Source organism: Tachysurus vachellii, chromosome 16 (genome assembly GCF_030014155.1).
Source record: "Tachysurus vachellii isolate PV-2020 chromosome 16, HZAU_Pvac_v1, whole genome shotgun sequence".
Classification (NCBI taxonomy): domain Eukaryota; kingdom Metazoa; phylum Chordata; class Actinopteri; order Siluriformes; family Bagridae; genus Tachysurus; species Tachysurus vachellii.
The window spans coordinates 6983402-6999813 of NC_083475.1; the positions used below are offsets into that span (position 1 = coordinate 6983402).

General features: G+C 39.3%; 1 protein-coding gene across 1 annotated transcript; it reads right to left on the minus strand.

Moving 5' to 3' along the window:
• Positions 1 to 1484: 1484 nt before the first annotated feature.
• Positions 1485 to 13778, minus strand: naga (N-acetylgalactosaminidase, alpha). The gene is made up of 9 exons (XM_060889860.1): positions 13570 to 13778; positions 11852 to 12008; positions 9310 to 9450; positions 7348 to 7559; positions 6834 to 6928; positions 6531 to 6692; positions 3508 to 3705; positions 3270 to 3410; positions 1485 to 2546 (listed from the first exon to the last, which is right to left on the minus strand). Exons 2-9 carry the CDS (start codon positions 12004 to 12006, stop codon positions 2376 to 2378), a joined length of 1275 nt encoding a protein of 424 aa, XP_060745843.1. The 5' UTR covers positions 12007 to 12008; positions 13570 to 13778; the 3' UTR covers positions 1485 to 2375.
• Positions 13779 to 16412: the final 2634 nt, after the last annotated feature.

Here is a 16412-nt window from a genome sequence, read left to right on the forward strand (position 1 = left end):
GTATGTAAATTAACAAGTACAGGTTGAATGAATGAATGAATGAGGTTATAGTCAGCGAGTCTGTGCAATACATTAAAATAAACTATAGTATCAAAATTATGAATAATTTTAAATTAAACAAAAATAAGTAATAGTAATGATAAGTAGTAATAATAATGATAAGTAGTAGTAATAATAATAATAACTAGATTTGTAAAGTTTGTCGCGACAAACTTTGATGTTGGCTTTGGAGAAGCAAGTATTCGCAAAGGCCAGTGCTTTATGGAGGCGAGTGGACATAAGGGACAGTGTTACTTTTAGCAGTGTTTACATGTCCATGTTGTGCTAATTTTTAATTTTCACGTGACATCATCAGAATACACGTGAGGAAGTTCCCCTCATTGTTCTGAGTGTTTTGATATGTCACATGTCAATGTTGTAAAAAGTTTTTTGATTTTGCATATTTTGGGGGTGGGGCTGCGGCACAACCGAAAGGCCAGTCGGTACACCAATTTAAACCTTTGTTCAGAGTATCACCCTAAAGGAGATGGCCGAGTTTGGTGTAGATAGTCCGAGTTATAAACCTCCAAAATTTATAATGGGAGTCTATGGGAAAAAAGGCCACTTTGAGCTTCCGTACCAGGAATGCTGGAATTCAGATCGCTTAGAAAAGTAATAGCAACCAACTACAGACCAGGATCTACGACATATCCGAATTTGGTCCACGTGGCTCGAAAGCCCTAGGAGGAGGTACTATTTATAAATTTTTGTCTAAGCTTAAATAGGAAAACAGAATGTTGGCTTCTACAAAACCAACATCATAAAATACATGAATTCTCATTATAAACTATATAATTCTAACAGAAAACCTGAAATGTGAATAGGTTGCAAACATATAATATATGCAAATATTATTAATAAAGATACAGAATAGCACATCGTCATTCTTTTAACTATACTGTGTATCATCTGCATAATCAATGAGAATGTTGGAGTTATGCAGAGGCACAGTGTCATGGTTAAACAGGGAGTAGAACAGAGGACTCAGCACACAACCCTGTGGGACACCCATGTTCAGGATGAGGGTAAAACACATGTTATTGCCCAAGCTAACAGACTGTGATGATTAGGAAGTCTAGAATACCATTGCATATAGAGGTTTTGATGCCCAGTTCAGTGAGCATAGTGATCAGTTTACTGGGGATGACAAAACAAAATGCAAAGCTAAATTCAATGAACAGCAAAGTTCTGTCCATGGTGGTGTTGTTTTGATGGGTAAAAGCTGAACGCAGTACAGTGAAATGGCATCCTTTGGGAACCTTTAGCACAAGAGGCAATCTGGTAGCAAATAATTTACTTAATGACTAAATACTAAATTTCCAATTCAATATACCACATTTATTAATTATTGTAATATTTTATAGCTTCTGTATTCTACATTCACTTTAATTGAATGAATTAATTCTTTTTAACACACTTGGTAAATATGATGCAGGCACAAAAAAAAGACTATATTGTCTTTATTGTCTATTAACAGTACCATTAATGAACTGCTCATGTTGCTACGATTTTAAGTTATATTAAGCATGGATGTGGTTGCATTGGACTACAGGATTCCAAACATCATGTAGAAACTTAAATGGTGCAACAATAGTGTGTAAATCTGATATAGAGTTTTGGTTAATAAAATTCAGCAAGCTATGAGAAGATCAGAATTTTAATCAAAAACATAATTTTTAAATAAACCATTTTTAAATAAACTGATTTCCATAGTATGTGTTTAGATACAAGACCTAATTACTGAAGAAAACAATCTACTGCACCACGTATCTAAATAAAACAGTTTTACATTTCATCCCATAAAAGCAAACAAGTAAAATTCATGCCCACATTATTCACAAGAGAGGCAGCGGTAGCTGAATGATTAAGGCTCTGGGTTACAGGTCAGATGTTCAAGCCCCAGCACTGCCAAGCTGCCGCTCAACATCGAATAGACTGGGATGTGTGAAGAAAGACATCTGATTTATTCCAACTATTATAACTTCATACATGCTGATTGTAAACAGTCCCAGCGTCCCTGAGCATTAAGTGAAAGCTAATTAAAAGTTCCCATTTCTCACTGAGAACCTGAAGTCGTTTATCCTGATCAAAAAAGCCTGCTGAATATAGGCTGGTTTCTGTTTACTTCATTCTGTCAATGTCTGTTACAAATTACAGACGTCTAGTGTATTTCCAGTGCCCCCCTTAATTTTTCATAGAAATGCAGACAATAAGAAAAGAAAAAAGAAACATTTCATTTTATACATTCAAATAATCTTTCTGTCTTTTAGCCTACACGAGGGAAAAAAAAAAAAGTCATGATGGCGGCACCAGGTTTGGATAAAACCCAAGATTATTTACACGATGAAAGGATCGGATTTGCGATTGGCTTGAAAGAATTTGGGCCGTTCCTGCCACTCAGCTGGAGCAACATACCACATGACCACGCCAGAGGGATTGATGGAGACAACAAAACCTGTGGTGTCCTTCAGTGTAGGCATGGGCTTCTGCATGAACACATCATAGACCTAAGAGAGAAAATTGTACAGCTATTACTTCACTAAAACGTGAATTAAGAACATACAATAGCAGTGTAATAGACGAACAGAACTCTTCTGGTGAAACTTTGGGCCTTTTTACACCAGGTCACTTCATGCGTTTTCTCTGATCCGATAGATGTCTGATTTGTTAAAACTGTTCCATTTACATTAGGCCACATAAACGCGTCTCGGCGAATCGGATATCGATCCGATCTTTCTACTCCCGCCCAAAATGCTAATATATTTTACCTCATTTCCGGCGTAATTGACATGTAACACGCTTTGGTGTATGCAGTTGCTACAAAAAACAGCATTTACTGTTTGCTGCATTTTCGCATTCTCGGCAGCAGTGCATTTTAAGGCCAAACGAGACACCTGGGTGAAAGATGGGAGCCAGAACAGGTGGGAAAACATTTGTTTCTGGCGCGATGCACGACTCGCGAGTCACCTGCGAGTGACGTACTTCCGTTTGGGAGGAGTATAGCGCAGTTTCATCTGAAATGCGTCCCAGACCACCTCCTGAATTCGTTTGAGCGATCGGATTTATATCCGTCTGGAAACCGTTTCGGAGGGCATTTACACCTGGTCTTTTTTACGATCGGATAGCTATCGGATCACAGAAAACGCATGAAGTGACCAGGTGTAAAAACCCCCAAAATTGCATCAGATTTCTGAGAGTTTATCAAACAAACACACAAACACAGCACTTACATTATAACTGCCAGATGCGTAGTTGAGCGCCTTCAGAGACGTCGGATAGCGGTACGGCATATCTGTTCTTCTGCTGAAGAACACCAAAGCGCTTGCGTTATTAGATAGAGGACGCATGAACACCTCTATACCACTGCTCTCCTGAGAGAAGGAGAAAAACAGAAGAAATGGTTCAAACAAGAGTGATGGTTTGTAGTATGTAGTATCATCAACTCGCTTTCTATACCACAGTAATTACCTTTCTCAGGCGTTTTCCTTGGATGCCCAACGGGTCCTGGTTAATGCTGATGACGGCTTTGTTCTGCAGTATAGCCTGTGCCCCACTGCTTAGGGTTCGCAGGTCATTAGACATGAATAGGGGAGCTGCCATTATTGCCCACAGCGCCATTTGAGAACGAGACTGCTCCATGCTGAGGCCAAAATCTCCTATGACCAGCTGCAAAATGTAAGATTCCATACGAATTTACACCATTAGCGTTGGCACTTAAGCTAACTGACAGTAAAAACATAATAGCTATAAAGATACTTGTTCATTAATCGTTTGTTGTAGTCACATTGCTGATGAATTTAGACATTATGCAAGAGATATTTAAGTCCAAGACTCTCTGTCTGTGTGCTTAGAGGTTTATTATCAGTTATTTTCTTGGTAAGGTAAGTTTATGTTTTTTAGTAGATCTGCTTTACTTTGTTAAGTATTGTTTTAGCACAGCGATGTCCAATCTTATCCACAAAGGGCTGGTGTTGAGTGCAGGTTTTCATACCAATGAGCCACCTGTTTAATCAGATGATCTGGATTGGAATGAAAGCCTGGACCCACACCAGCCCTTTGCAGATAAGATTGGACACCCGTGTTAGTGTGTCTACTGTACACGGATCAAAGCATTTCAGACAGACATGATGTGGATGGCAGTTCAAATTCCAGGAAGCCTGAGCTGTGTTATACTACTGTCCATGCATCTCCATTTGATCTTCTTAGGGAAATCACAGATCACACCATCTGATTTTGGCATCAAATGCAACCTGACATGGACACGCTCAGAACCTGCAGACATGTGGATTCTAGCCCATTCTCTCTGCACAGGGACGCAAAGAAAAACCCACAAAAATCTTCGAGAGAAATACAGGCTGCTCTGGAATAAACTGTTGTTGTTTCAAGGAGCACAATTAGGAGGTATTGAACACAGATGACCTGCATGGTCGAGTTGCCAGGAGAAAGCTTAATGTACCCATGCCAGAAAAAGGCCCTGAGTCATGTGGAGTAGGGAGACCAAAATTGAACTTTATAATCATAACCATAAACACATGTTTGGAGAGGAGTCAATAAGACCTACGGTGAAAAGTACATCTCCACTGTAAAGCATGGTGGTGGATCCCTTATGTTTTGAGGCTGTGTGAGCTCCAATGGCACAAGGAAGTTAGTAAAAATTGATGGCAAGATGAATGCAGCATGTTATTGGAAAATACTGGCAGACAATATGCATTACACAAAAGCTAAGCATGGGACGCTCTCGGATGTTCTAACATTACAATGAACCAAAGCAAAAGGCAAGCAGTGTTGTATATAGTACTAGAAAGCAATACTTGAGTAAAAGTACAAGTATCGTACTAGAAAAAAGTCTTTGGTAGAAGTGAAAGTCACCTTTTAGAATATTACTCAAGTAAAAGTCTTAAAGTATCTGATATTTAATGTACTTAAGTATCAAAAGTCATTTTCTGATATTTAATGTACTTAAGTATTTGAAGTAAAAGTAAAAAGTAAAATTTCAGTGATTTTCAGTAGGCATAAGATCAGGGGCGGTTCTAGGATTTCATCTTTAGGGGGTTTTAGCCCTCAGTGAGAATTTAAAACAAGAAGAGTTTTATATTATATATTATATGACTACATAGTAAGCCAAAAGTTATGGGATTATTAAATGGCAAAAGTGGACACCAAAATTTTATGATGTAATGATGTCAGTCTTGAATCAGATCAGTTCATGTATGTGTGCGTTCTCTACAAACAGTGTGTCCAATGAATGCAGTCATTAATAAACAAATATTCACAAGACAAAGACCAAATCAATAAATGTTATTTTTATTTAGTATTGAATGGATTGTTTGCATTAATATTTTGTTTGTGCTACAACTCTGGTAATAAGAATAGTGACGTTTCACTGCTTTTGGTTGCCGTATTTGCGGCTTTCTGCCGATTAACGTTATAGATAAACGCCTCCAGCTCTGACTGCGTGTGCACGCTGCGCGTCCCTGTGCTTCTCCGTAGAGCGTGTGGAGCTGTGTAATGCAATCTAGGAGCAGTGATTCACCAAACCTCCCTTATTGCAGTCACACACATTTCTTCTGATTTTATTTTATAAATCGTTACGAGTAACGAAGACGCTTAGTGGAAATATAACGGAGTAAAAGTATACATTTTATATAGGAAATGTAGTGGAGTAAAAGTGAAAGTTGACATAAATTTAAATAGCGAAGTAAAGTACAGATACGTGACATTTCTACTTAAGTACAATAGCGAAGTATTTTTACTCCGTTACATTACAACACTGAAGGCAAGGTTGACCCTCCTTTCTAGTTTCTAGAGTTTCTAGAGTGACCATTACAATGTCTTGACCTCAAGATTATTGAGCCACTTTGGCAAGATCTCAAAAGTGCTGAAAAGATTGTGAAAGACCACCAAAAAATCTACAGGAACTGGAGGCATTTTGCCAAGAACAGGTAGCTTTATAACCTGAGAGAATTAAGGACCTCATACAAAATTATTACAAAAGACTGCATGCCATCATTAGTGCTAAAGGGGGCAACTAACTGATATTAAAAACTAAGCAAGATTTTGAACGGTGATTATTTCCTTAGTTTCTTTTTTGTCATGTTTTGTTAGATGACTGTGCCATTCTGTTATGCCTTGCATATTAACTTGAGTCCTATAAGAAATACAATACATTTGTTTTGCATCAGGACATCTTGCAAATTTTCCCAAGGTATGCAAACTTTTGAGCACAACTGTATCAGTCTCCTTTATGCTGCCTCCCAGTTGGTGCAATGAACTTCCCTGGTTGTTTGTACAGTACAGAGTCAACTACAAATGGACACTGAAGACCTACCTCTGAATTACAAATTAATAGAGTAATAAATTCCTTTCTAACATGCATTTAGTATGATAGGGTTCCTAAACGCTGAGCTATTTGTACTAGCATGAGGGTAGATCTGGCGTCTCTGTAAATTGCTCTGGATTAGGTGCTTTAATGTGCGAAACAATAATCCTACCATGTCAGGGTCATTCCAGCGTCCTGGTCCAGCAGCAGGCTGCAGGACATCCTGGTTTTCTGTAAACCAATCCACAATGCTCAGGATGCTGTCCCACGAGTCCTCGATATCACCGTAATTACGCCACAGGTTACAGATCTCACCAAGCAGAGTGTAATTTATCTAACAAAGAGGAGATACACTGTGGACTTTAGAGATCACATTTTATACGCTTTGCTCAATGGGTTTAACTTGGCTGGTTGTGTACACTGGAACTTACTTGGAAATTACTTCATTAAATAAATTAATCAGCATTTCACTCACTTTAGGAGGAAGCCCTCCCTGGTACGCAGGCCAGCTGCAGGAAAAGCCGATCGGACGGCCGGTGGCATTGAGGGCTTTTGACATACGTGGGTAGCCTGTTAAACAGAATCAATTATTCATATGATTGACAAGGTTAGACATTTAGATATTATACAATCACTTGTGTGATGTTTCATAGCTTTCTTCTTATCCTGTCATGTGATGCGGTTTTAGAACATCAAAATATAATTTATATTACTTTTTATACTTCTTTCTTAGGAACCTTGTCTAAAAAAAATACATTTTCCTTTACCAAACCCTGGAACCACCTTCGTATCATTAGCAGGGATGAGGAGATACATGAAAGGTCATAATCGGTCTTTTAATGATGACCAAAAATTCATAACACTTTCAACCAAAACTAGAAAATGAACTTATAAATAATAGTAACATATACGAATATGGACTGATCATTTTTAGTACCCTCACTTTTCCATATGGATATCTGAATCTTTCCAAAATAACCATCTCTCACCCTGCTCTTGGTCAGAGGAATTAGAGTAGCAGCCATCAAGCTTAAGCATGTCGACTTCCCAATCAGCAAAGGTCTGAGCATCGATCTCTATTTTATCCAGGGTCGTCCCGGGGTATCCTGCACAGGTATAAGTACCCAAATCACCGTATATACCCAGCTTCAGCCCACGGTCATGAACATAGCGTGCCAGTTTAGCAATGCCACCTGGGAACCTGTTTGGGCAAACCACACACATAACTCATGTTAAATAAAACTATACACACAGACAATATCCAAGGATTCATTTCATTTTAATTTTGCCTCTGTAGTGTTTAAGGCTCTGGGTTGTTGTGGTCAGGGTTCAAGCCCCAGCATTGCCAAGCTGCCACCAAGTGTGGTGTATCATAACTGATGCTGTGCTCTGTCCAAGCACGGATATGCTACGTAGGAATGGCTTTTTTCCCCTCATCAAAATTCATTCTACTAGGGTCAAAAGTAATTGGACAGTATTCCCTTGTATTTCATAACAAATTTAGCAGTCTGGCATTGATTCTAAGTGTTGAACTGAAGTGTTGTTGCATTTAGTAGCTGTTCTTGAGAACTCAATATGCCATCCAAAGTGATGTCTATGCAACTGAAGGAGGCCATCAACAGGCTGAAAGGACAAAACAGACCTATCAGAGTGATACAAGGATCTTTAACAGTGGCCATTCATTCATTCATTCATTCATCTTCTACCGCTTATCCGAACTACCTCGGGTCACGGGGAGCCTGTGCCTATCTCAGGCATCATCGGGCATCAAGACAGGATACACCCTGGACGGAGTGCCAACCCATCGCAGGGCACACACACACTCTCATTCACTCACACAATCACGCACTACGGACAATTTTCCAGAGATGCCAATCAACCTACCATGCATGTCTTTAGACCGGGGGAGGAAACCGGAGTACCTGGAGGAAACCCCCGAGGCACGGGGAGAACATGCAAACTCCACACACACACACAAGGTGGAGGCGGGAATCGAACCCCCAACCCTGGAGGTGTGAGGCGAACGTGCTAACCACTAAGCCACCGTGCCCCCAAATTAACAATATTTAACAGTGGCCAAATTAACAATATTTAAAACAAAAGGAATGCAGTTGAGCTCAGTAACACCAAAAGTCCTGTAAGACTACAGAAGAAAACTAAAGTGGATGGTCACAGAAATCTTTCCTTGGTGAAGAAAAACCCCTTCACAACACCTAGCCAAGTCAGGAACACTCTTCAGGAGGAAGGCAGATCATTGTCAAAGTCTACAATCAAGAAATCTCTTCTCGGATGTAAATAATGAGGTTTTACTTTAAGATGCAAAATGCTGACAACACTTGAGTACAGAAAGGCCAGATTAGTTAAAAAAAAGATTCTTTTTAAAGAAGGTTTTTTGGCAGACATCATGCAGCATCTGAAGGTGGACACAAAACTCTAGCAAAGTATCTCAAGAGCAGAAACTTAGCATTTAAATGATATCCATGGGGTCCAGACATCAGGCTGTCATTGACTGCAAAGGATTTGTATCATATGAATTATTTTTGATGATTCATTTTTAAATTAAATGCTTGTCCGATTACTTTTGAACCTGTGAAAATGAACAGAAATGAATTCCAAAAAAAAGAAAAAACAAAAAAAAAGGATAATCTAATACTTTTGTTAATTCTGTTGAATTGAAACAATAACATCTTGATTGCTTGCTTTCAACTCATTCTAGTGGTAGACAAGTGCAAAATTATGGACCCGACTGCCCACACTAAGCGCTTTACACTGATTCATGTATGAATTGTTTTCCATTTCTTCTTCTTCTTCTTCCATAATATTAATAAAATAAGACGTATACATACAATGACGGTATGCAATACAATTTAAAATGGTGGACTAAAATCATTAAATGTTATTTATAAAACAAATCATTATTAATGAAATAGCATATGTTAGTGTTACAGTGCCTCTTTGGATCTGCCTGCAGTCGTCCTTGTGCGTCCCTTTTCTTTGATGCCCAGCAGTCATCAATGTTAATATAGACGTAACCGAGCTCCCTCCAGCCGTCCTCAGCAAGTCGGTCTGCCATGTCCCTGAACAGCACTTCACTAAACAAACACAACAAACAAACAAAAAAGCTGATGTTAACAATAACCTTATTACAAAAGCACTTGTCATGAAGTGGGACGCATTAGACAGTAAACGAACTGTCAGTTCTCAATGGTGATGTGTTGGAAGCAGGAAAAATGGGAAAGTATTAAGATCTGAGTGACTGACACAAGCCAATTAGTGACTATACGACTGGGTCATTGCAGCTGCATAAGAACAGGTCTTGTAAGGTCTTCCTGCGGTGCAGTAGATCATAAATACCAAAAGTGCTTAAAACGTCCATGTAGTCGGTTCAGCAGTTCACGGCCGTATCGGAGATGCTCTGACTCAGTCGTCTAGCCATTTACCAGTAGATCTGCTTAACTTGACCAGACACCATCACAGCAATTACACCCAATGCCACTGAAACCCAGTGATCTTACTGTAGCTGCCACAGAAATAAAGCTACCTTCAGTTGATTAGTATAATGCTAACTAATTTATTTAGCTACAATTATACAACTATACATTGAGAACTCAAAAGTGCATTAAAATAAAATAAATAAATACATCCACTAATCTTCACTGACGTGTGTGTGTTTACCAATCAAGGTCAGAGCAAGCTCAAATGTCTGTATATTATGTCTGTAACCCCCGGTGTGCTGGTCAGGTTATTATATATTTGTATAACAGTGTTTTGTCTTTGTTGTAAATCACAGGAGAGCTGAATTTCAGAGCCAATGTCTGCAATAATATTTTGTTTCTCGTTCTTCTATCGTTGATCATACAGTAATTCCGTTACTACGGTACTGTATATGGTTTATCACAAAAGCGAAAGACACTTTCATGTTAAATGTAAGTTTATTTGTTAGTGTTAGGGTTATTTTAACAGAGCGAAACAGAATATGAACAAAAAAATCCAGAAAAAAAAAAAAAACAATAAATAAAAGGTTATAAATTAATTTGTATTTGATCCTCAAACCATGACTGAGCACTTGGTGGAGAAATCCTTGTTGGCAATCACAGAGGTCAGATATTTCTTGTGGTTGGTCACCAGGTTGGCACACATCTCAGGAGTGATTTTGCTCTACTCCTCTTCAGAGATACTTTTCACAGATGTTCCATAGGATTAAGATCAGGAGACTGACTAGGCCACTCCAGGATCGTAATGTGCTTCTTTTTGGTCACTCCTTTGTTCCCTTGGACATATATTTTGGGTCAATGTCATGCTGAAAGACCCATCCATGACCCATCTTCAGTGTCCTGGCTGAGGCCAAAAGGTTCCCATCCAAGATTCTAGGTCATGGCCTGTTCATCAGACCCTCAATGCTGTGATGTCTTCATGTTCCCTTGTCACAGCCCCAAGAAACAGCCCCAAAGCAGAATGTTTTCACTGCCATTTTTGGAGGCAGAGAATTGCTGAATATGACCTCAAGGACACCAACCACACTGTTAAACATGGCAAGTCGGGTTGATGGCCATGTAATTCTGGGCTGATCACTCACCTTTCTCAGGATCATCCTTACCCCATGAGGTGAGATCTTGCATGGAGCTCCAGGCTGAGGGCAACTGACTTATCTTGTATTTCTTCCATTTTTGAATTATTGCAACCAAAAAGCTCTCTCACCAAGCTTCTTGCTGATGGTCTTGTAGCCCTTTCCAGTCTTGTGCAGGTCTACAATCTTGTCCCAGTGGTCCTTTGACAGCTCTTTGGTCTTGCCCATGTGTTGAGGTTTGAATGGAAGAGATTGATTCTATGACCAGTATCTTTTATACACATCTGCTGGTTGGTATGGCATCAAATACTTATTTCGTTCAAATGCTAATTCATTTATAAGCTTTTATTAATGCTTTTTTTTGGTGATATAATATCGCTCTCTGGGGAACACGGTGGCTTAATGGTTAGCACGTTCGCCTCACACCTCCATGGTTGGGGTTCGATTCCCGCCTCCGCCTTGTGTGTGTGGAGTTTGCATGTTCTCCCCGTGCCTCTGGGGTTTCCTCCGGGTACTCGGGTTTCCTCCCCCGGTCCAAAGACATGCATGGTAGGTTGATTGGCATCTCTGGAAAATTGTCCGTAGTGTGTGATTGTGTGAGTGAATGAGAGTGTGTGTGTGTGCCCTGCGATGGGTTGGCACTCCGTCCAGGGTGTATCCTGCCTTGATGCCCGATGACGCCTGAGATAGGTACAGGCTCCCCGTGACCCGAGGTAGTTCGGATAAGCGGTAGAGAATGAATGAATGAATATCGCTCTCTGTTAAAATAAACCTACCATAAAAAATGTAGACACTTAATTTCATGATAAGGGGGTAAACTTACAAAATCTGCAGAGGATCAAATAATTCTTTCCACCACTGTACATATAAATTCTGTGTGTCTTTTCTAGGTTTGAGAGTAGAATGCATTTTGAACCTATACTTACCTAATGCAGTTCTTAGGATCATTATCACAGTCAATGTCACAGCGATATCGTTCCCATGCCAGCCAGCCCATGGGTGGAGTCCTCATCAGCCCATTGTCCAAAGCCTGGGTGACAGAGGAGAACGCCAGCAAAAAAATAACCACTGTATGCTGCATGCCTGAAAGAAAGCATCAAAAATAAAAGTAGTCAGCGAAAGGGCTTTACTTACATAAAATATACACAAAAATCACAAATTCTAAATCATTTGTGTCACAATCAACTAACACCTTCATGCACTGGCATCAGTTTCTTCTGTAAACATGCAAAATGGCTGAAATAAACTGGGTTATTGCTGTGCCAGAATTACCAGAGATTAATGCATTTGTCCTAATATGAAAAACAAGAAGCTGCAGTTCATAATTGCCCCTTTTCCACCGAGGCAGTTTGAGTGCTGGTTCGGAGCCTAATTTAGAACCAGTTCTTTCTTTTTCGACAGCCAAAGCACCGGCTCTGAACCAGGAAAAGTGGTTCTTAAGTAGCACCAAAACGTTGCTGGTCTAGACTTAAGAAGCGCTTGCTTTGAGAGTTGTGGGCGGGGCTACTGACACCTTGTGACTCCTCACCTGATGACTCCATGTGAGCCAAGAACAAGTCTGCATAACTGAAATTCACACAAAGGCAGGACCTTCCCGAGTAAACGGCTATTCAAACAAATGAGACGTTTGGGAGGACAAGACATTGTTTTCTTAGCAGTTAGACATGACATATGACTTGGTTTAACGAGTCTATTGGATTTCTTCATTTTAACACAATCCATTGTAGAGGTGTTATCTTCTGGAAAGGACTATCATGGGATTTATATGGGTTTTTGTTCAATCTTTTCCAGAAAGGACCAGCGTGGGTGCAGGTTTTCATTCCAACCAAGCATTGCGTCTTGCCAGGTGTTAAGACTGGCACTTTTTTCCAGGTTCAGGAACATTTTACAAAACGCTTCATCAACGCTTGATCAGTGACACTAAAGGTTTATTTTAGTTGGTTTTCACCATGGTAAGGATCGTCAAAACAGTCTGAATGAACTAAAAAAAAAAATTTAAAATAAAAATAAAAAAAAAGAGGAGTTATAAAATTAATATATTTTATAACATATTATAAAATTATATAAACGAGGCATTTTATTGCCTTACAACCAATGACAATTTTACAGTACTTTTTTTTTTTAAGAGTACTCATCGTCCTCTGGAAGTTAAATGATAATATTGTAAGCACAGTGTTTAGAGTTTTGCACTTTGTATCGCAGTATTAAGTTACACACTTTATAGTATTTTGGCTGCACAATCGTTTATTCGTTAATCGTTACATTACAATACAAGACATCCCTCTAACTTACTATTAAATGTGTTATTGAGCATCATAAACACCTTCAGCTCAACCAAACATTCTACCTTTTGGTATCTAACAATACAGTTAGTGGCTAAGGCGTTGGGCTACTGATCAGAAGGTCATGGGTTCGAATCCCGCTGCCACTGCAATGAAAATGAAATAAAAATCATAACAGAATGCAGTCAAAAAAAAAAAAAAAAAAAAAGGAAGTCACCTTTGTTTGTCTAAAAACTGATGATTATGTGCAGAATTAATCTTATTAATCTTGCTGTTGCTAAAAAAAAATAAACTAGTTCAGAGAAAAACAACTACCTTTGTTGTTTTTCGGCATGTTTTGCTCTGTACTTTTAAATACTCACCGAATCCGACGGAGAAATTCCCGGAAATCACCTTTTCCGGAAATGAGATTTGTGCAGTTTGGACAGATTAATTGCTGAGGATTTAAGTGTTGCGATACAGCAACTTGTCGGTTGTGTTGGTCTCTAAATAAAACAGAGTTAATCTGAATGTGGAAGTTAGTGCGGCTTTAAACGCATGTGATGTGGACGGTTTTTGTGTCATGTGTTCTCACAGTCAGCTGACTGTAAGGGCTGTGTTTCAATCGCCCTACCTTAGTGCCCTAACAAGCATTGTGCTCCACATCACACCAGGGCGACGTCTGCTGGTCAAAGGCGTGTACTGCATTGTGAAATCACAAGAGATATACTTCTACATGCTGGGCAGTAAGGGCAGAAATGCATAATCTCCTCGATTAGATAGTAAACCTTATCTACTTAGAGATCCTGGACTGTATTATAAACTATAAATGGGATCAGAGTCCATCTTACAGCACCAAACTTAACCCATTCTGTCTACTGGGATGTTTTGAGGAGAAAGAAGAAAACCAGATAAAACCAAAACTCATAAAGACTCTGCACATGCTCAAGATCTCTACACAGACACTAAGCTGTATGCATTTAAGATCCAAAATTGGAGCAAGGATCAATTAAGAACCCTGAAGCCCATGGGCAAATAAATCATGAAGCCAGCTTGGTGTCATTTTGGTAGACTATATACTGCAGATGGGTGACTCAAAAAATTAGGGGAATGATATGTCCATACAGGATATTTATTTATTTATTTATTTATTTATTTATTTATTTATTTATGTTTCTGATTAATGCTACAATAACTGTATTTACGTAAAAACTGAATTATCCTCTTTTCATTTTTATCCACAATCGTAAATGTTAATAAAAATGTATTAACTATATTTATTTTTTTTAAATAGTTTCCATACTTTTGTATGAAGATTTATATTACTGATTTAGTGCCTGTGTACAAAATCTGTCAAGTTAAAGATAAGCGTTTGTATGTTCCTACATCATGTGACAAACATCTGCTAGTCATTTTCCTTCATGGCAAACATTTACATTTTTTCCATTTACATTAATGGCATTTAACGACAGCCCTCATCCATAGTGACGTACAGAATCTCTTAATTATGAGTATAGACTGAGAATTAAACAGGAGAGCAGAACAGCAGATAACACACGATACAAACAGACATCCACAGCAATAACAAACACCTGTGCTTCCTTTATTGGGCTTCCTTTATTTATTAAATAAAAAACATCAGCTGACTCAGCTGCCCTGACTCAGGACAAAAATACTTTATACAAATTCCAGTTTTCATTCATTGAATCAGATTTTTTTACAGAGTTTTAACACAGCAAGAGAATTAGACCCTGCCTTAGCATGCGGCATAAATTAAGTAATAAACTAAATAGATTAAATGGGTCTTCCCTTTGGGAAAACCATAAATCAGCTCACTGACAGAGAGTGTTTTTACAGCTGACTGCATCAGTTAATCTCCTCATTTCTACTTGTTGGACCAGATTAGGAAGAAGTACAGTACAGGCACCTAAAGGATGCCTCTGTAGGATGCCAAGCCCCTGCTGATTAGCCACATCTCATCACTCCCATTAACCCTGTCAGACCCAGGTCAACGGTTGGACCTGCTGCAGTCCACATCAGGCTTGAGTTTACTCTTCAAAGACCCCTCGAGTTAGAAGTGTCTACTAACCTCGATGGCTCCATGGATGGATAAGTCATCACCACTCTGACCTCGCCATTCAGAGAGAATCTGGCATGTTGACACTGTTCAACGTCATAATGAGAACGAGTTGAACCTTTCACTGCATGATCAGGAGACAATTAAGCTGTTGAAGTTAGACCATTTATACTGAGATGACAGGAATTCTTCAGTATCCACACTGCAGCTGAGGTACATGCTCCATCTGCAAGTCCCCAAAATGTCAAGACTAACTTATACACCACAGAGAGATTTATTTTAAGGTTTCCTATTTGAAGCATACAAGATTGAAATGGGAAAGCTTATCCATTATCTGCAAGATCACTTCTTACTGTACAATTAGCACCATTTGATCAGCTCAAGGGGGGTCACGGTGGCTTAGTGGCACGTTCGCCTCACACCTCCAGGGTCAGGGTTCGATTCCCACCTCCACCTCGGGGGTTTCCTCCGGGTACTCTGGTTTCCTCCCCCGGTCCAAAGACATGCATGGTAGGTTGATTGGCATCTCTGGAAAATTGTCCCTAATGTGTGATTGCGTGAGTGAATGAGTGTGTGTGTGCCCTGCGATGGGTTGGCACTCCGTCCAGGGTGTATCCTGCCTTGATGCCCGATGACGCCTGAGATAGGCACAGGCTCCCCGTGACCCGAGGTAGTTCGGATAAGCGGTAGAAAATGAATGAATGAATGAATGAATGATCAGCTCAAATAGGAAAAACCTTTTTTGTTTTTAACTTTTCGTGTCAATATCTTATGCAGAATTTGAATCATTCCTGTTGCCAGGCCCTATTACTGGGACCCCACAGTTGGGCGTCACTTGGCTTTCCCATGCAGTATCCGATAGTATATCTGTTCTTGAGCATTATTAAGTTACTGTAGATTTTCTAAGATGGACTAGATTCTTCAAAGTGTTAGGTAATGAATCAAAGTACGCCTTAATTAAATACGTTATCATTGCATGTGTGTAGCTTCAATATAAATGTGCAACTCTACTACATTCTCACTGTAAAGCTTATAATTCGTGGTTTCTTTCTTTATATATTGTTTTGTTAAATGTAACCATGTACAGTTTAAAATATTTTTAAACTGATTAGGCTACAGAGATACAGAAGATATGGTTCAATTGTACGG